At 41.3% G+C, this 20,959-nt stretch overlaps 1 protein-coding gene across 1 annotated transcript in view; it reads left to right on the plus strand.

Annotated features, from left to right (window-relative positions):
• Positions 1-20,959, plus strand: part of FAM234B (family with sequence similarity 234 member B) — a 78,921-nt gene that overhangs the window by 1,104 nt on the left and 56,858 nt on the right. The window contains exon 2 of the mRNA XM_067008750.1: positions 653-780. Coding sequence (XP_066864851.1) covers positions 744-780 — 37 coding nt within the window. The 5' untranslated portion in view covers positions 653-743. The remainder of the gene's footprint in view (positions 1-652; positions 781-20,959) is intronic.

Raw genomic sequence — 20,959 nt, forward strand, 5'->3', positions numbered from 1 at the left:
CACTTTCTTTCTCCAGCCCGTTTTAATCACAGATTCTACGTTAATTTCCCAAATCACAGCTTTGCTCATTCACTTCTGTTCAAAACCTTCTAACCAATTTTATTACCATTTATTGAGTGTCTGCTCTCCCTGCCAAATACTTTACAAGTATCCCCTCTCCTCCTCACAGCACACAATTTAAGTATTTTATAGTCATTTTACAAAGGAGGAACCGAAACTCAAAATAATTATGACTTTCCCAGTAAAGTGACTTTAAAAGAATAAAGTGACTTTCCCAAGGTCAAAAACCAGTGTGAGGTTTGGTCAGGATTTGAATCTGTGACTGTGGTTCAGTGTGCATCATGTTTTTGTTGCACCCCTGTCACCCAGACTTCTACAAATCTCCATACACCCTCTGAATTCTGCCACTGTGCCACGCTGACGCCTCCATCAGGACGTCCTCCCCTTCTAACTCATCCCTTGAAATTCGACTTCTCTGAAAATACAACTTTCACTGTGTTTCCAGGAACAATGCACTCTTTCTGTCTGAACTCATTGTACCATTTTGTTTATTCAAATGCTCTGTCCACATGAGGGTTCTTTTTGCACGTTTCCCCACTGGTTACACTGTCATCTGAATTTGTTAAACTAATTGTTAGCCTAATTTGTGCAGGCTGCTCTGACCCAACGCTGAGGAACCTCTTGCTGTGCCTGCCTCTTGGGAAAGAAGACCTTGAACCTGAGCCAGACAGTAGGAATCGATAATGGTGATGCTGATGACCTCCAGTTTTGTGGTAACAGGTATTAACTTTATTACCTACGGATAAAACGATGTACTTTCTGGCAAATATTTGTTGATTGCTATTAAAGAAATGGCCATTTAATTATTTTATATTTTCTTGGCTCTTATGTAAGAGGCTATTGATTATAAGAGGCATGTCATTTTATGTGCTATTAAGATAGAAAACAACTGCTAACGAGTAAACTGTGATGTTCAATTGATTTTACAGCATCCAGAGATATTAAAATGTGAAGTAGCATGCAGCTTACAATTCGTGAGAAACTATGTTGCTTTGTAAGAGTCCCTGAGTATTTTTTGCTGCTCATAGGTGTGTCCCTTTATTACAGATGAAGCTCTTAAAAGGGCAAAGATCTATTTTTCTTTAGCCTTTTCCTCTCTCACCACACCCAGGGTTTGCTTAACAACTGTCGAATGATTAACAAAACTGTTCTTGATATTAGAGCTAATCATCTATTTTAGTTACTAAACTAGGTACAATGAAATGGGGCCTAATTATCCCTGGGGTCACGTAGCAAAAGCATTTGGAAATCAGAGGACATCTGGTCAGAAGATTACAGACCTCAGTTTCTACACCTGCAAAGTTGGGGTAATAATGTCACCTCACAGTGCTACAGAGTGGATTAAAAGAGGCTGTCAGGCACTTAAAAGCACTGTGTACACTGTTAAGGGCTAGACTCTCTCCCTCCCCTGGTTGGGTTGGTTCTGCTACCAAGAACTGAACCCAGCTACTTCAAGAGCATGGCATAAATACAGCATGTTAAAGCACAGATTATTAGGAATTTTCCTTTATCTAAAGACTTTGATGTGGTATGAGACACTTTCCTTTGCAATTTATTAGGTATTATGATTGAATAATGTTCAGTGTGTGTGTGTGTGTGTGTGTGCGCGTGCACGCGTGTGTGCTGTAGGCACATGTATGTACATATCTGTAGACAGATGTATGTATTTTTGCAATAGTTTTAATAAAAATATTATTACGATGAAGCAGAATTTGGTAGGAGAGAAATAATAATAACTTACACTTATTGAGGGCTGGGTATGAGCTGGTAAGCATCATAAGTGCTCTATTTGCTTTACCACATTTAAACTTCACAGTAACCCTAGGAGGAAGGTACTATTGTTTCCCCAACATTGCAGATTAGGAAATTGGGGCTTAGAGAGGGTAGGTTATCTACCTAAGAGCAGGCAGCTAGTAACAAGCCTGTGCTTTTGCTCAGCACTTCTCTCACTGCCTACGACTGTCAGGGCAGGAAGTTGAACTCTAACTTTCAAATCACCAAGTGCTGAAAACGGTGGGAAAAAAGACACCAGAGGACTTTACAGTTAATCAGAGCAGTTGCTGCAGCTCTTGTATTTGTTTCCTTGGAAATGATACCCAGGGAAAGAGATTAGTTCAAAAGATCAGGGTTGAATGAAATAGTGCCATTTGCAGAGATGTGGATGGACCTAGAGATTGTCATACAGAGTGAAATAAGTCAGAAAGAGAAAAACAAATATCGTATAATGTCGCTTATATGTGAAATCTAGAAAAATGGTACAGGTGGACTTATTTGCAAAGCAGAAATAGAGTCACAGATGTAGAGAATCAAATTTAGGGTTACCGAAGGGGGAGGGGAGGGATGAGATGAATTGGGAGATTGGGATTGACATATATACACTACTGTGTATAAAATAGATGACTACAGAGAACCTAAAAAAAAAAAAGACCAGGGTTGATGCCTGCAACAGAACCCACTCCAAATATGGAGCTTGAGGGGAGGAACTTTCAGAAGCAGAGCTTACCTAGCCTGAGAGTGAAGTCACAGAAATCGTAATATTTAAGTGTAAAGCAGAATAAAGTAGAACTCTGTCCATAAAGCTGCATGCATGTTAGTTGTCTACGAAAATTTTACAAGGGGAAGAAAGCAAGACCGTGATGATCTTCCCATGGGAAGAGATGCTCAGGGGTGAATGTCGTAAGGAGAGAGAGGGAATTCAGCTGCTGAGGAGAGAGGAAGATTTTGAGGCAAGAGACTGGAAAGGGAAGCTTTCCTTTCTGATACACAAGACAATTGCCTCCTCTGTCTCTGTGGGAAATGTTCATCAAACTGACATACTTTCTCAAGGCAGTGGGGTTGTATGGGGCCAAGCTGAGACTGGCCTTAAGAGGAGATACAATGAGCAAAGAAGATTCAACCACTTAGGGGTTACATTTCATTGACCTTGATTTTTACCTTTATTCTTCCTTTGAGTTGAAACTCAAAAATAGGCTATCTACTGAGGTGGTGCCATTTTATACAATCTTTCCCCCTAAATAAGACTGAGTAATGAAACCTTGTTCTTCCATTTTTGTCTGTTATTGCAATCAGGCCTGATGAGCCGTTTCCCTTTTGGTCTCCCCCCTTTCAGAATGGGTTTCAATTTACTGTTTTAAAAATCGCTCACACATTTAAAAATTGGCATTTTAGTTGCCAGTTTTTATTCATGAAGGGTGGGATGAATTGGGAGATTGGAATTAACATATATACACTACAATGTATAAAATAGATAACTAATGAGAACCTGCTGTATAGCACAAGGAACTCTATTTGGTGCTCTGTGGTTACCTAGATGGGAAGGAAGTCCAAAAAAGAGGGGATATATATATATAAGTATGGCTGATTCACTTTACTGTACAGCAGAAACTGACACAGCAGTGTAAATCAACTATACTCTAATTTAAAAAAAACCCAAAAAACAAACAAAAAATTCACGATGAATATGCTAACAATACCACCAGTAACATGAGTGCCATGAAAGTAGACCCTAACCTTTGGCATCTTTACTATGTGACAATTATAACTTAGTTTTCCCCAAGAGAAAGTGTGCTGCCGCTCTGAATGTGCTGGTAAACCAAGTTTCTGAGCCTGAGGAGCTGAGGCTGAGAATTAGGCTCAGGACTGTGATGTCCCAAGGGAGAGATGCAGCTTGGAGAAATCGATATGAAAGTCATCAGCATCTTTGGCTAGTCCCGGGCACCTTGGAAGTGATGAAATTGCCCAGGTGGAGGATGTAGACTAGGAAAACAGAGCCTAGGACGGGACACTGAGCAATGTCAACATTCAAGGGGACAGGCAGGGGGGCCAACTGCACTAAGGAGGAGGAGGAAAAGTGGTGACAGAAGGAGGAGGAAATCCATGGAGCCACTGAGCCAAGTCAAGAGAAGAGGATGTTCCAAGGAGGAGTGATGAACAGTGTCAAATGCCGCCAAGCACTCAAGTGAGAAAAGGACTGGGAAGTGGTTATTGGATGTAGCAATGAGAATGCCTCTGACCTTGGCCAGAACAGTCACAGTGCAGGCTGGTGGGTGCAGACCCCAGGAGTGAGTGGATGGTAAAGAAGTGGACTCAACACAGTTTGGCTGTTAAAAGGAGGAAGGGGCTTCCCTAGTGGCGCAGTGGTTGAGAGTCCGCCTGCCAATGCAGGGGACGCGGGTTCGTGCCCCGGTCCGGGGGGATCCCACATGCCGCCGAGCGGCTGGGCCCGTGAGCCATGGCCGCTGGGCCTGCGCTTCCGGAGCCTGTGCTCCGCAACGGGAGAGGCCACGACAGTGAGAGGCCCACGAACCACAAAAAAAAAAAAAAAAAAAAAAAAAGGAGGAGGGAAACACACAGCAGCTCAATGAACAGGTAGGGCCAAGATACCAACATGGGAAATACTGAAGCAAGCTTTAATTTTGAAAGGAAGGAGCTAGGAAGAAGGAAGATGTTAAAGATTCAGGGGCAAGATGGTTGACTGAGTGATATTCCTGAGAAGTTAAAAACAAATGTGAATCAGAACATGGGAGGTTGGATATAGCTTTCATTATAAAAAGAAGACATACAGATGGCCAAGAAGCACATGAAAAGATGCTCAACATCACTAATTATTAGAGAAATGCAAATCAAAACTACAATGAGGTATCACCTCACAGCAGTCAGAATGGCCATCATCAAACAATCTACAAACAATAAATGCTGGAGAGGGTGTGGATAAAAGGGAACCCTCCTACACTGTTGGTACAGCCGCCATGGAGAACAGTATAGTGGTTCCTTAAAAAACTAAAAATAGAGCTCCATATGACCCTGCAATCCCACTCCTGGGCATATACACAGAAAAAGCCATAATTCAAAAAGATACGTGCACCCCAATGTTCATTGCAGCACCATTTACAATAGCCAGGACATGGAAGCAACCTAAATGTCCATCAACAGAGGAGTGGATAGAGAAGATGTGGTACATGTATACAATGGAATGTTACTCAGCCATAAAAAAAGAACAAAATAATGCCATTTGCAGCAACAGGGATGGACCTAGAGATTGTCATACTGAGTGAAGTAAGTGAGATGGAGAAAGATAAATATTGTATGATGTCACTTATATGTGGAATCTAAAAAAAGTGTACAAATGAACTTATTTATAAAACAGAAATAGAGTTACAGATGTAGAAAACAAACTTACGGTTACCAGGGGGTAAGGCAGGTGGAGGGTTTAATTGGAAGGTTGGGATGGACATATACACACTACTATATATATAAAATAGATACCTAACAAGGACCTACTGTATAGCACAGGGAACTCTACTCAATACTCTGTAATGGCCTGTATGGGAAAAGAGTCTAAAAAGAGTGGATAGATGTATATGCATAACGAAATCACTTTGCTGTACACCTGAAACTAACACAACATTGTAAATCAACTAGACTCCAATAAAAATTAATTTTTAAAAAAGGAGGGAAAGAGGGACAGATGCGTATAGGTGTGCTGGCTGTTCTTTCCATATTAGCAAGGCATAGGCTAATCCAGCAATAACTGGCAATAACGCATCAGAATACAGTTGTCCTAATACTAAGAAGGCCAGAATTTATTGTCAAGGTAATGGGGACCCATCCCACAAAGGTGTTTACATTTTACATGGCTAAATAATTGGCATTCCTGCCTCACATCAGCAGAGAGTGTCTTCTGGTGCAACCAGGACTCTTGGAGAGCGCCGGTCCAAGAGTGTGAAACCCAGGGGGGATTCCCGCCTCATTACCCTCTGTCCTCCATCTGCACGAAGCCTACCTTCCCGGTTGGTCAGCGTTTCTTATCCAGCACGGGCCTTGTACCTGCTGTTGATTGTGGACGTGTTCCAGCCTTCAGGAGACACCCCCTCCCTGTCTGTCACAGTAGAGCTGGTCTCACCTCTGTCTCCTTTTAGAGAACAGTGTGTGATCAGTGCCACAGACATCCATTCTCCAGGGAATCACCTCCTTTCACTTTTCCTTCCAAATTACAAGATGAAAGTCATCTCCTTTAATTGTCAATGCTTCTTCAGGTCTGGTTTGTTTAGTCTTAAATTCATTTCACATGTTTGCTTGTTTATTTTTAAAATTGAAGCACAGTGGATTTACAATGTATTAGTTTCAGGTGTACAACAAAATGTTATACATATGTATATGTCTATTCATTTTTAGATTTTTTTCCATTATAGGTTATTACAAGATATTGAATATAGTTCCTTGTGCTATACAGTAGGTCCTTGTTGTTTATTTTATATATGGTGTGTGTATCTGTTTTTATAACACTATAAAATAGTGTTTGGTACACACTATTTTATATATAGTGTGTACCAAACTCCTCCTAATTTATCCCTCCCCCAACCTTAGCCTTTAGTACCATAAGTTCGTTTTCTATGTCTGTGAGTCTGTTTCTGTTTTGGAAATTAGTTCATTTGTATCATTTTTTTTAGATTCTACATATAAGTTAAATCATATGATATTTGTCTTTCTCTGTCTGACTTACTTCACTTAGTATGATAATCTCTAGGTCCATCCATGTTGCTGCAGATGGCATTATTTCATTTTTTTAATGGCTGAGTAGAATTCCATTGTGTATATATACCACATCTTCTTTATCTGTTCATCTATTGGAAGCAACTTAGGTTGCTTCCACGTCTTGGCTATTGCAAATAGTGCTGCTATAAACGTTGGGGTGTATGCATCTTTTCAAGTTAGCGTTTTCGTCTTTTCTGGGTGTATGCCCAGGAGCGGGATTACTGGATCATATAGTAGCTCTATTTTTAGTTTTTTCAGGAACCTTCATACCGTTCTCCATAGTGGCTGCACTAATTTACATTCCCACCAGCAGCGTTTAAGAGGGTGTTCCCTTTTCCCCACACCCTCTCCAGCGTTTATTATTTATAGACTTTTTGATGATGGCCATTCTGACCGCTGTGAGGTGGTACCTCATTGTAGTTTTGATTGGCATTTCTTTAATAATTAGCGATATTAAGCACCTTTTCATGTGCCCGTTGGCCGTCTGTAGATACGTTTATTTAATACCTGCTATGTTCTCAGGAGGCTCTGGGGTTATAAACCGTAGCAATGAGCAAAACAGACAAAAATCCTTGCTTTCTTGGAGTTTACATTTCACTGCAGGAGACAGGTGGTACATAAGTACACTAATAAATATATAATAGGTCAGGAGGTGTGGGTAGAGACACAGGTGTGCCAGCATATGCCACTTTAGATGGAGAGATGACATCTGAACCCAGACCTGAAGAAATGAGTGCATAATCAAGGAGATAGCTGGGGGAGAAGTTTTCAAGTCAGTGAGGAGTGCATGTGCAAGGTCTTGTGGCGGGAGGACACTGGTATGTTGAGGAAAGTGGGGAGGCTGGTGTGGCTGATATAACAGAGAGGGAGAAGGTAGTAGCAAGGATGGCTAAGCCTGGACCCTGGAGCCAAGCTGCCCAGGAGCCAAGCCCCAGTCCTGCTGCTTATGAATTGGGAGACCTTGGGCAAGTCACTTGCCTTCTCTGCACCTCAGTGTTGTCATCTGTAAATGAGGATAATGATAATATCTTCCTCATAGGCTTGTTATGAGGATGCACACTTGTAAAGCCCTTGGAACAGTGCCTGGCACATCATAAATCAAGGAAGATCTGTATACATCTATGTATCTCATGTGGGTTCATTTCTCCAGAGAGCCCTGGCTGATACAGATGGGGTGCAGGGCGGATCTTGTAGGACCTTGTGGGTGTGAAAGGAAGATAAACATGGAGTCGGTATTGCTAAGAGAGTTCTCTCTCTAAAATGGAGCCAGGAGGCCATAGAGGAAGTATGACTTATGCACGTCAGCATGGATGGAATCTGGCCTTTTGACCACTTATTGTCCCAATGCAGGCATCCAGAACATCTGCAAAATGTTCCAGAAGCTCAAGATACCTATCAGACCCTTACCCTAAAGTAACTTGTGACAGTCTACCTGCTTATTAGACCTCTACCCTAAAACAGCTCGTGACAGCCTATCCCTTAGGACAAATATTTCTTTTTTTATGACAGGCTATAGCTTTGTGGCTTAATAGGCCCCCGACTGTTCTCTTCCCTGGGACACTCTTTCAGTTTTACCCTAATCTGTGTCTCCTGAATTGCAATTCTTAAGACCCCAAATAAACGCTTTTCTTATTTGCAGCTTTCTGTGGGTTTTGGTTTGTTCGTTTCGTGGTTTTTTGGTTTCTGGTTTTGGTGGGTTTATTTTGGTTCACATAGGTCATTCATAAGGACTTTGGCTTTATTCTGGACAAGATAGGAAGCCACTGGAGGGTTTAAAAGGGCCTCCCTTACCCCCTAGGCGGTAGGGGCAACGGCAGAAGCAGAGAGACCAGGAAGCCGGCCCTTGGGTGATGCGGTGAGAGGTACTGACGCTCAGCCAAGGGTGGGGGTTCTGTGGGGCTGGTGAGGAGTGGATTTGCTCTGAATGGACTGGGAGGAACAGCTAATAGGATATTGCCGGTGAGATGGGCTGTGGGGTGCTGAGGCTGACTCCAACGTGTTTGACCTGAACACCTGGGAGAATGAAGAACTTTAAAAATCCAGCAGGTGGGACAGCAGCGGTGGGTGATCTTACAGCCCTTCCTCAGGGGTGGGTGCTGATGCCGTCTGGCCATCTGCCTCTCCTGAATTCTTCTTTGCCTCACATATTCGCCTCTGGGTTGCAATTGTTCAAATAAGGACAAATAGATCTCCCCCAAATAGCCATTAGTTTTTAGCTACAGTGCAGTCTAAATGGACATATTTTTCCCCCAAAAGAGATGGTCTGCAGAGCTAGCCTCGGCTCACACACTGACCGTGCATTTTGTCAGTGCGCTGACCTCTGGTTCCTGGCGGTCGCAGCTCCTCAAACACTGTCGTTTCCCACCACGGTTTCTGCTTCACATTTGCTAATCTGAGTTGCCCATTTGAGCAGTTTTCTCCAACATAACAGTCTGCACCACGAGGGCATTTGAGCCTCTAAGGTAACACACACACACACACACACACACACACACACACGTACGTACGTTTGCAGTGTTTGCAGTGAGTCTTTCAGTATGTACCTTTCCTGATAATGGTATTTAAATATTTTAGTCACATTTCAGCCAGCATTCAGTCTCTTCTCCACACCAGTGGTCCTAGCAAGGAGCACCTTGTCTGGAGGAGCTCAGCCCTGAGGTAGTGACCGAGAAGGCCTCTTCCTCCCTGCCACTGCCCCTCCATTTTACATCGTTGCCCCCTGAGTTGGTGGCTTGGATACTTCGTGCCATGAGCGGGCTCAGTCCAGCACTTTGGCTGACTCGTGGTTTGCAAGTCTGCCCAAGCTCTAGTCCTCACTCAGGAGTGAGATTCCTGAGTCTGGAGAGAACACAGCACAGCCACACCCTGCTGCACAGGGAGACGATGTGCATACGTGGTTGGAAGTGAGGACCCAACAATTCGAGAAAAGTCGGTGAGCCCGATGTGCCAGGTGCTGGAGTAGAATCACCACCCTGCATGTGTGTCCAGAAAGCTTCTCGGTCACGGAATTCCATGCTTGTAAGAATTGGCGAGGGTTTATGTTCCTTCGTCATAGACTGAAAGAGACACAAGACATAGCAGCCAAATGCATTGTAAATACTGTCTTTGGACCCTGATTTAAACAAAAAGTTTGAACATTTTTCCAAATAACCCAGAAAATCGAACCCAGGAATTATCGTCTGTTTTGTTGGGCATAAATTAATGTGTTTATGTTTAAAGGGTTCCTTTGATGAGGAGTAAGATATCTACATGCTCTCAAAGTATCTTTCCACAAAGAGTAACAATGCAGTGGAGAAACTAACAATACCTTCCCCCAAATCATCACAATTAACATTACCAACAAGGGATAGCATGCCTCTGGATTGATGCTCTGAGAACACAAAGTCACCCATGGGGCTTTGCAGCCATAGATTTGTAACCTGAATGTAACCATAAAGACATCAGAAAAACCCACATAGAAGCAATGAACTTACAAAACAAATAGAGTTACAGTTGTATCAATAGAAAACAAACTTATGGTTACCAAGGGGGAAAGGGGCAGGGGGAGGGATAAATTGGGAGATTGGGATGGACATATACACACGACTATATATAAAATAGATAACTAATAAGGACCTACTGTATAGCTCAGGGAACTCTATTTAATACTCTGTAATGGCCTATATGGGAAAAGAATCTAAAAAAGAGTGGATAGATGTGTATGTAAAAAAAATTTAATAAATTCAATCTGAGATAAGCTTAAAAAAGCAGATTCTATGAAATTACTGACCTGTATTCTTTTAAAATGCCAATATCTTAAAAGACAAGTGAAGGCTGAGGAATTGATTCAAGGAGAAGGAGCCTAAAGAGACGTGACAACTAAATGCTGTCTGTGATTTTGGACTGGACCTTGGACCAGAAAAAATGCTATAAAGAACCTAATGGAATAGTTGTTTACATTGGAATAAGGACTGTAGATTAGAGAAATGTATCAATGTTAAACTTTCTCATATTGATTGCTGTATTGTGGTTGTGTAAGAGAATATCCTTGTTCTTAGGAAATACACACAGAAGTATTAAGGGGTAAGAGGGCATGATACGTGTAAACTATGATGCAATGGTGTAGAGGTGAGTTATAGTACGTGTATACACACACAGCCGCCTCCTTTTATCTAATATTTTAGTATACTTCTCCTAGTTTACTGTACTCCACACGTACTGATCTTTGCACTCCTCAAGAATGTAAGCAAGCTCAAGATCAGAGCCTTTGCACTCACTCTTCCTCTGCTTGGAATGTTCTTCCCCCAGAAATTCACACGGTTAGCTCCTCCTCATCATTCAGGTCTCAGGTCACCTCTTCAGAGAGCCTTTCCTTGACTACCCAACCTAAAGTGTTCCATCTCCCCCAGAGCACTTATTACTACCTGAAAATATATAATTTATTTCTATGCTGTTTTCTTTTGTTTGCTCCCTTCCACTAGAATGTACACATAATGGGAGGAAGGACCTTGATCAGGACTCTGTCCCTGGTAACTAGAATAGCGCCAGAAACATAAGTTCTCGATATATGCTCGTTGAATGAATGAAGGTGGGACAGGATGGGATGGTGTGGGAGGAGCAGGATGCTAGGAGGAAAGTTAGCACCATGAACATGGTTATTGGAGAGACTCTGTGTGTGTGTGTGTGTGTGTGTGCGTGTGCTGTTGTCTACTACTCCATCCTACACCAAGTACATTTTTTAGAAGGGAGAAGGAAAAAAGTTGTGTACAATTCTTATTTGAATCTTAAAGGTTGATCGTCATCAGCAATTTTGGAGAAAAGGGAATCCAAAGAGAGGACCTCTATTGACATGTCCGTAACTTAATTGTCACATCAGCTATTTCTTTCTGATGACACAGTCTATATTAAAATTGTAGTCAGAATGGAGAAAGGATCTAGTTCTCATTTACATCTGCCTGGATGGATTGTCCTTTATTTTGAAAAATTACGCTTCCATCTTGTCCTATTGAGGACAAGGTTATAATTTCCCCATCCTGAGGGACCAGAGCCTGGATGTCATCTATGGCTCTCTTCATCCTCATTTCCTTGTGCTTCCACTTTTATAATAATTTTATATGTGAACCTGTGAGGTGGATTTATGTTACTCACAGTGTGCTCCTTGCACCTCCTGTATCACTTGGGAAACCTGTGAATAATGCAGATTCCTTGGCCCCAAATCAGAATCTCTGGGAGGGGACAACAGGGAAACTAACTTTTAAAATTCCATATATTTTTGGAGTAAAGTATATATTTCAAAAATTAAAAATATACTGAAGGATGTGTAGTAAAGAATTTCCATCTAGCCTCTATTTTCCAACCACCCATTTCCCTTTCTCAGAGGTGTGTCTTATTATGTTTGTTTCATGTATATTTTTCTGAAGATTCTTTTGTACATAGACAAGCAAATACATGCATATGTTCTTCTCCCCTCTCCCTATTACACAGACAGTAGCCTACTATACTCATGGTTTCTGTACATTGTTTTCTTTCCATGTGCCTATATATCTTATAAATTATTCCATACTGGTATATGAGAACTGTCCTCATTTTTTCTGCAGCTGTATAGATTCTCATGTGTGGATGTGTCATACCTTACTGAACGAGTAGTCAATCAATGGACATTTACATTGTTTTCAATCTTTTGATAATAAGAACGATGCTGTAATGAATAACCTACTACATATATCATTTCCCTTGTTTGCAAGTTCATATAAATAAAAATTTCCTGGGCTAAAGGATAGGTACATTTTAAGTTTTGATAGATCTTGCTAAATTATCTTCCATATAGGTTGTTAAATTCACCAATGAAGCCATCTGGGCCTTGTGATTTATTTTTTGGAAGGCTACTAATTATTGATTCAATTTCTTTGAGATAGGACTATTCAGGTTATTTATTTTTTCTTGTGTGAGTTTTGGTAGTTTGTGTCTTTCAAGGCATTGGTCCATTTCACCTAAATTATCAAATTTGTTGGCACACAGTTGTTCATAGTCCTCCTTTATTATCTTTTAATGTCTATGGAATCAATAGTGATGACCTCTCATTTCTTTTTTAAAAAGTTTTTATTGAAGTATAATTGATTTACAATGTTGTGTAGTTTCAGGTGTACAGCAAAGTGATTTAGTTATACATATACATCTATCCACTCTTTTTGAGATTCTTTTCCCATGTAGGTCATTACAGAGTACTGAGTAGAGTTCCCTGTGCTATATAGTAGGTCCTTGTTGGTTATCTATTTTATATATAGTACTGTGTATATGTCAATCCCAATCTCCCAATTTATCCCTCTCCCACTTCCCCCCGGTAACCATAAGATTGTTTTCTACATCCATAACTATTTCTGTTTTGTAAATAAGTAAATATGTACCATCATTACTTATATGGTATGTACCATACCAATAAGTAGGTACCATTTTTTTTAGATTCCATATATAAGTGGTATCACATGATATTTGTCCTTCTCTCTCTGACTTACTTCACTCAGTATGAGAATCTCTAGGTCCATCCATGTTCCTGAAAAATGCATTATTTTATTTTTTATGGCTGAGTAATATTCCACTGTATATATGTGCCACATCTTCTTTATCCATTCCTCTGTCGATGGACATTTAGGTTGCTTCCATGTCCTGGCTATTGTAAATAGTGCTGCAGTGCACATTGGGGTGCGTGTATCTTTTTCTTTCATTTCTGGTATTGGTAATTTGTGTCTTTTTTCCATAGGTTGGCTCGAGGATTATCAATTTTACTAATCTTTCAAAAGAACCGGTCTTTGGTTTTGTTGATTCCCTCTATTGATTTCCTGTGTTCGGTATTATTTCTTTTGTTCTTTCTGCTTTAGGATCAAATTGCTCTTCTTTCCCTAGTTTCCTAAGGTGGAAGTTCAACTTATTGGTTTTAGAGCTTTCTGCTTTTCCAACATGGACGTTCCGTTTCCCTATAAGCACTGTTTTTGTTGCATCTCTTAAATTTTGATAAGCTGCGTTTTTATTTTCATTTAGTTCAAAATATTAAAAAATTTCTCTTGAGACTTCTTCTTTGACTCATGTGTTATTTAGAAGTGTGTTTAATTTCCAAGTGTCTGGAGGATTTTTCAGCTGTCTTCCTATTGTTAATTGCTAGTTTAATTCCACTGTGATCTGAGAAATTCTTTTGGGTGATTTTTAATCTTTTAAATTTGCTAAGATGTGTCTTAGGGCCCAGAACATGTTCTTTTTTTTTTTTTTTTTTTTTTTGGTATGCGGGCCTCTCACTGTTGTGGCCTCTCCCGTTGCGGAGCACAGGCTCCGGACGCGCAGGCCTAGCGGCCATGGCTCACGGGCTTAGGTGCTCCGCGGCATGTGGGATCTTCCCGGACCAGGGCACGAACCCGTGTCTCCTGCATCGGCAGGCGGATTCTCAACCACTGCGCCACCAGGGAAGCCCCCAGAACATGTTCTTTTGAGGTGAATGTTCTGTGTGGGCTTGAGAAGAATGTCTATTCCTGCTGTTTTTGAAGGCAATGATCTATAATGTTAATTAGATCAAGAGATCGATAGTACTGCTCAGGTCAACTATCTCCTTATTAATATTCTGCCTGCTTGATCTACCAATTACTAACAGGAAGATGTTGAAGTCTCTGACTGTAATAGTCAATTTGTCTGTTTCTCTATTCAGCTTGGAGTTGAACAGCTTTATGATTGGTATATCTTCTTGGAGAATTGATCCCTTTATCATTATGCAGTACCCTTCTTTATTACTGAAAATTTTCCTTGTTCTGAAATGTTTGTCTGAAATTAATAAGCTCTTCTAGCATTCTTTTGGTTAATGTTAGCATTATCTATATAAATATACCTTTCTCCATCCCTTTACTTTTAATCTACCTGTGTCTTTATAATTAAAGTGGATTTCTTGTCCTGTAGACGATATACAGTTGGTCTTATTTTTCTTATCCACTCTGACAGTCTCCGTCTTTTAATTGGTGTATTTATAGATATATTTGCTTGAATATCCACTATGTTTGTAACTGTTTTCTATTTGTTGCCAGATGTTTCTTTTCCTGCTTTCTCTAGTTCTGACATCTTTTTTTTTTTTTTGGCCGTGCTGCGTGGCTTGCGGGATCTCAGTTCCCCGACCAGGGATTGAACCTGGGCCATAGCAGTGAAAGCCTGGAATCCTGACCACTAGGCCACCAGGGAACTTCCTGCCTTCTCTAGTTTTAATTGAGCCTTTTATGGTATTCCATTTTTTATCTACTCTTTTAGTTTATCAATTATACTTCTTAAAAATTTTAATGGTTGCCCTAGAGTTTATAATATACATTTTGACCCGTCTAAATCTACCTTCTAGTAACACTAAACCATTTCCTGTGTAGTGCAGGTGCTGTACTTACATTATAGTAATTATGCAACTCTGGGGCAGTTTTAGAGGTAAAGGAGTGGGCGAAAAAATGATCTACTTGTTCTTTCACGGGTGGAAAAAGGTTAAAAATTCCCACTGCTCTTGTGTTTCTGCCTATTCTTATATCACCTACAGGTTTGTTTTATGACTGTTTGTGCAATGTGATTTGGTGCAAAGACACTGGTAATTGTTATATCTTTACTGTGAGTTACATCCTTTATCATTATAAAGTGCTTTAAAAAATCTTGTTAATATTTTTTTGTTCTGAAATCAATTTTTATATTAAGATCATAGCCTCAGCTTTCTTTTCAGTTGTATTTTTCTGATATGCTATTGCCATATTCTTTTAAATAATTAATTAATTAATTAATTAATATTATTTTTGGCTGTGTTGGGTTTTTGTTGCTGCGTGCAGGCTTTCTTTAGTTGCAGCGAGTGGGGGCTACTCTTCGTTGTGGTGTGCGGGCTTCTCATTGCTGTGGCTTCTCTTGTTGCGGAGCATGGGCTCTAGGTGCTTGGGCTTCAGTAGTTGTGGCACACGGGCTCAGTAGTTGTGGCTCGCAGGCTCTAGACTGCAGGCTCAGTAGTTGTGGCACACGGGCTTAGTTGGTCCGCGGCATGTGGGATCTTCCTGGACCAGGGTTCGAACCCGTGTCCCTTGCATTGGCAGGTGGATTCTTAACCTCTGTGCCACCAGGGAAGTCCCTGTCATATTCTTATTTTTAACTTTTCTGAATTTTGAGCACACATATTTGAACTATGGACAAAGAATCCTACCTCTGGCTATATTAATGCACTTTATAACTGAACTCACACTCTTCATATATACAGAGATGCATTCATAAACATATGATCAGCACCAGAGAAGTTTCTAAGTGAATTTGTGACAGATGAGGTTGCATATTCAGCGGTAATATGGGCCAGGTCATCTTTTTCTTGGCTCAGCTCCTACTTAGCAACTCAAAATTCATTTTCAAATAGACAAAGCAATAGACACTAGGATAATCTCTTTTAGGTGTGTCCTTATGCGTAGCAGAATTTTACTCTGTGATCCAATCGGAAAACCTTTTCTTTTGAAAGGTGAATTTAGTCTTTTCACATTAATTCAAGGTTAATGTTTGTTCTTGCTTTATCATAAATTTTTAAGTGTATTTTCTGTTTTCACAATTCATAGATAGCATCTTTGTTTTTATGTGTGGGTTTCTTCTGTTAACACTCAAGTATTTGTATTTTTATACAAGTGGTTTACTTTATAACACACCATTTCACCTGTATTTCTTGAGATAATGCCAGTTAATTCCCTACAATGATCAATGGTAAATTTAGTATATTGGTTCTTCCACCTCCCTTCTTGAAGTAGTGTGCTAGGGCTACTGTAACAAAGTACCACAAACTGGGTGACTTAAACAGCAGAAGCTTATTGTCTCATAGCTCTGGAGGCGAGAAGTTGAAGATCAATGTGTTGGCAAGGCTGGTTCCGACTGAGGGTTGGGAGGGAAAGATCTGTTCCAGGGCTCTCTTCTAGCTTCTGGTGGTCTCAGACATTCTTTGGCAGGTGGATGGCTTTCTCCCTGTGTTTTCACATCATCTTCCCTTCGTATGTGTCTGTCTCTCATCCAAATTTCCCCTCTTTATACGGAGGCAGTCATATTGGATTACACCCCAATTACTTCATCTTTACTTGATCGTAATTCATGACAAAGCGTTTGGTCTAAATGTTTACCTGGTCTATAGAAATATTTTTCTGTTGTTTTTTGACTCCCTCTTTTTTCTGTTCCTCTCCTCCATTTTTTTCCTTGCTGCATCTCTGTACAGCTGCTACCCGAGTTCCAATTTGATTACTCAATTTTGAATGGATTTCCCACACCTTCCCACCCCCATGGGTTTGTATATATGAGAGATGAATGCATTTCTGTCATAGATGCCATAGAAAAAAGTTTCAGGATGGAGAGCTTAAAGGCATTTCAGTTAAAAACTGACAAAGACTTGCGTAGGAATGTCTGCCACTATGCCACCTGAAAACAGCCTGGGGCCTGATCTTTTTTGTCTCTGGGCCCCTGTCTCTGGATACAGGAAGGCTGAATGCTATTTTGGGGGATTTTGAAGATTTTAAATGCAGCATCAGAGAGAGAGAGTCGGAAGTACCAGTCAGTGAAATAAAAAGTTGATTCATTGAAAAAAATTTTTGGAATGGATTGAGTTTTTACTGGATCAGCTGTTCATGGAATGTCAGTGAGAGAGAGGGGTAAGAACATGTATCAAGTTAAGGATATTTAAGAAAACAATTCTGAGATATATGTGGGAATTCATTTGGTCTCCCCCACCACTCCTTTCTAACCAGATGAAATCAGTTCACAATGTAAATTGTCTCTTTTCTTACCTCCTTATGGACTGAGGTGATGATGACGATGATGATGGTGATGAAGAGGAGGAGGAGGGCAGGGGAATAAGCCCAGTCCAGGGGATTCTTCTTTAAACCTACGGCCTATATTTTTATGAATCAACCTGTACATCCCATTCCCCGCGGCTGTAAACGAATTATTTTGATTTTGCACTTCAGTGTGTCCCCTTAATCTTGATAAAACACCTTTGCCAACTCTTTCTGACGCCTGTAGCCCAGGGTGATTGCTCCCTCTCTGAATATTCTTGAATCCTTGCTTAATCCTTTCTACTTTTGGCATTCTTTGGCCTACTTAGAGGTTCACGGTTTCAACTATTTCTTAATTTTATTGAATATTACGTTTGTGTTTGTGTTTCTCCTTCTTGCTGTTTTGGGGTAATTTTCTGAGAGTCAATGGATAAATTCTGCTTTTACACCATCATATTTAATTAAAAAGTTGGTGTCCGGGGGCATCCCTGGTGGCACAGTGGTTAAGAATCTGCCTGCCAATGCAGGGGACATGGGTTTGATATCTGGTCTGGGTCTGGGAAGACCCCACATGCTGTGGAGCAGCTAAGCCCGTGCACCACGACTAGTGAGCCTGCGCTCTGGAGCCCGCGAGCCACAACTACTGAGCCCACGTGCCACAGCTACTGAAGCCTGCACGCCTAGAGCCCACGCTCTGCAACAAGAGAAGCCACCGCGATGAGAAGCCGGCGCACCGCAACGATGAGTAGCCCCTGCTCGCCGCAACTAGAGAAGGCCTGCGCGCAGCAACGGAGACCCAATGCAGCCAAAAATAAATAAATAATAATAATAATAAAGATAAGCAGTAACTTAAAAAGCTGTTTTAAAAAAATAATAAAATTAAAAATAAAAGTTGGAGTCTGCATTTTGAAAGCTCCTCCAGTGTTAAAGCTTTAAAGATGACCACAGATTCTTTGATATTCTTGCTACTGAGAAGTGAGGTCTAATTTGCCTTCCCCTTGAATCTGGACTGGCTTTAGTCAGTCACTTATAGTAACTCACTTTTAATAGAATTAAGCAGAAATGACACCACATGACCTCTGCGGTAGGACAAAGAGGCCATGCGGCTTCTGCCTTATTTGCTGGAGGACTTGCCCTTGGATCCCTGAGCCACCGTGTAAGAAGGTTGACTACTTGAAGCTGCCATACTGTGAGGAAGCCCACACCACATGGAAAGGCTCCATGAAAAAAACTGGCTTAATAATCCCAGCTGAGCTCAGCCTTTGAGTCATCTCAGCCCAGGTACCAGACATGCGGGTGAAGAAGACTCCAGCTTATTCCAGCCTCCAGCCATTTGCAACATCCCCAGCTATAAGGCTTTTCAACTGAGCGACCCAGACGTTGTGAAGTGGAGACAAGTTATCCTCGCTGTGCTCTGAATTCTTGATCCATAGAAGCCCTGAGAATAATAAAATGGCCGTTGCTTTATGTCACTAATTTGGGGGAAGTTTAGTCTGTAGCAGTAGACAATCGGAATGCCTTATGACACTTTTGCACAATAAAACTTGAGAACTATTGTTTATACTTTACATGGAACTCAAGAAAGTTGGTGGGGTGTTTGAACCTAGCTAAGCTAGAACTGCATTTCTTAGAATTTCTTTCCCTGTGTGGTTCCAGGTTGGGGCTGGTGACAAAAGAAACTTGTGCAAGTTTCTGAAAAGTGGAAGGGAAGAAGCAGCCGTTTTTTAATGCTCTCAAGGTCAGTGTAGGGCATCAGTTGCTATTGCAACTCAGATGTGTTATCACTGATCTGCTGTTTTACCTTGTTGGCCTGGAGCAGAAACCTGTAGCTCCTTCACCTTCTGATGGACCTTTTCCTTTGATGCCTTTGTGTTTTGGGCGAAGGAAAAAATGCTGCTCCATGATGAAAGATGCCAGAGACTGGGAGGGTCCCAGGAGCATGCCCCTGGGACAAAACAGTGAACGAGTACCGCTGTCCATCCCACATTTAAAAAAGCTTTTGGTCCTCTTTATGGCTAGGAATTGAAATGAGTGCGCCTGCCAGGTCAGTAGTGTATACCAAGTGACAGAAGCTATGTTGTTCTGTTTCAGTAAAGGTATCACATCTGATATAGCACCTGTGATTGGGACTACCCTTTGCTTAAGTTTATATCAGTTTATGGTAGTGAACCAGCAGCTGTCAATCTTTTTTCTTTTTCCTTTTTTCAGGATTAGAAAGGTAAATTAAACTGGAATGTGATGGGGACCACCATCTCTGCTTTCTTTAATACTTTGAAGGTGGTACGAATTTCTGTAATTCTTCCCAGTATATGGTATCCCTTCCGATATACTATCATGGCTGGAAGAGGAAGCAGGTAATTTCAGAGGCTTTCACTTGGCCATTTCTACCGTAGTGACTCTTACTGAACAAGTCAAGGAATAAATATGAGGGGTTTTCCTGTTTTTAAGTATATCCATCCCAAGGATGCACTCAGGGACCCCACAACATTCATGCACACATTGTACCCACCATGAGATGAACTTGGGCTAAGACACCATTTCTCTCCTTGCTTTCATAAGCTTCACTCTCACTTGGGAACTATGATGGCATGTTAGGTCCCATGGCATCACTGTCAGTCCAGACTGTGTATCCAGTAGGTCTGGGTATTCCCCTTTCCTTAGCGTGTCTAGAAAATAGCCGCAGATTCCTTTGAGGAAGGAATAGGGAAGTGCTTATGTATGTATTTGACGAGGCATTGCAAGGTCTTTTATCAAGGGGATTAGGCATCCTTTTCAGTCAGTAGGTTCTAGGTCTCAGAACTGTCCTAGAACTAATCAATGAGACTGTAAGTAACTATTGTAGTGACTGATATCAACCTTTTTCTCATTAGCTTTCAATTTTTGTGTGGTTACATAAACCGAGTACTATTCTAATCTGTTGTCCATCTGTATCGTTCCTAGTAACACCCTGGTCTATTAGCCATTGTCACAGATCCTGGTAGGTCAAGGGACCTTGACTATCATCCCAAGCTCGGTCTGTATTACAATAATCATGTTCATCTTGACTCCTAAGTTTAGGTGCCATCATCTGGCCTCCGCTGGTCTGGAGTCCTGGCACCCCGTTTGATAATAGAGAGTTTGACTCCATGGCGGAATCTCCTGTAAACAGTGGTGTCGTACAGAGGCCACTTATTGCTGGACTTCTCGAAGATGCTGGCACCCCATGAGCGGTGTCATCTCTTGTTGCTCTTGCGATGGGAGCGCCCTCTGGGCCTTCCTGGGGGACCTAGTTAGGTATCAGGTTCTCCGAGTCGTATAGCAATCACTCTAACATTTCTACTTTCCTGAACCTTCCTCCACACTCCGTCATGGCAGTTCTAGCATTTCTATCTCATGGCCAACCAACATTGTGTTCAAGCTTGAAGGAGTCACCCCAACAGCATTTGAGGACTGATTCAGGTGTCCTTGTCAGGACAGTAAGCCCCAGGTCATGAAAGAGTGCTCCCATGTCAACAATTGCTCCCTTATCCTGCCTTTTATTTTTCCCTCTCTGTCTAACACCCTTGGGTTCCATTTCCATACATGCCCCAGCTCCTGTTGCTATCTGCGGGCCAGGTATTCATATT

Source organism: Kogia breviceps, chromosome 12, assembly GCF_026419965.1.
Source record: "Kogia breviceps isolate mKogBre1 chromosome 12, mKogBre1 haplotype 1, whole genome shotgun sequence".
In the NCBI taxonomy this organism is placed as follows: domain Eukaryota; kingdom Metazoa; phylum Chordata; class Mammalia; order Artiodactyla; family Physeteridae; genus Kogia; species Kogia breviceps.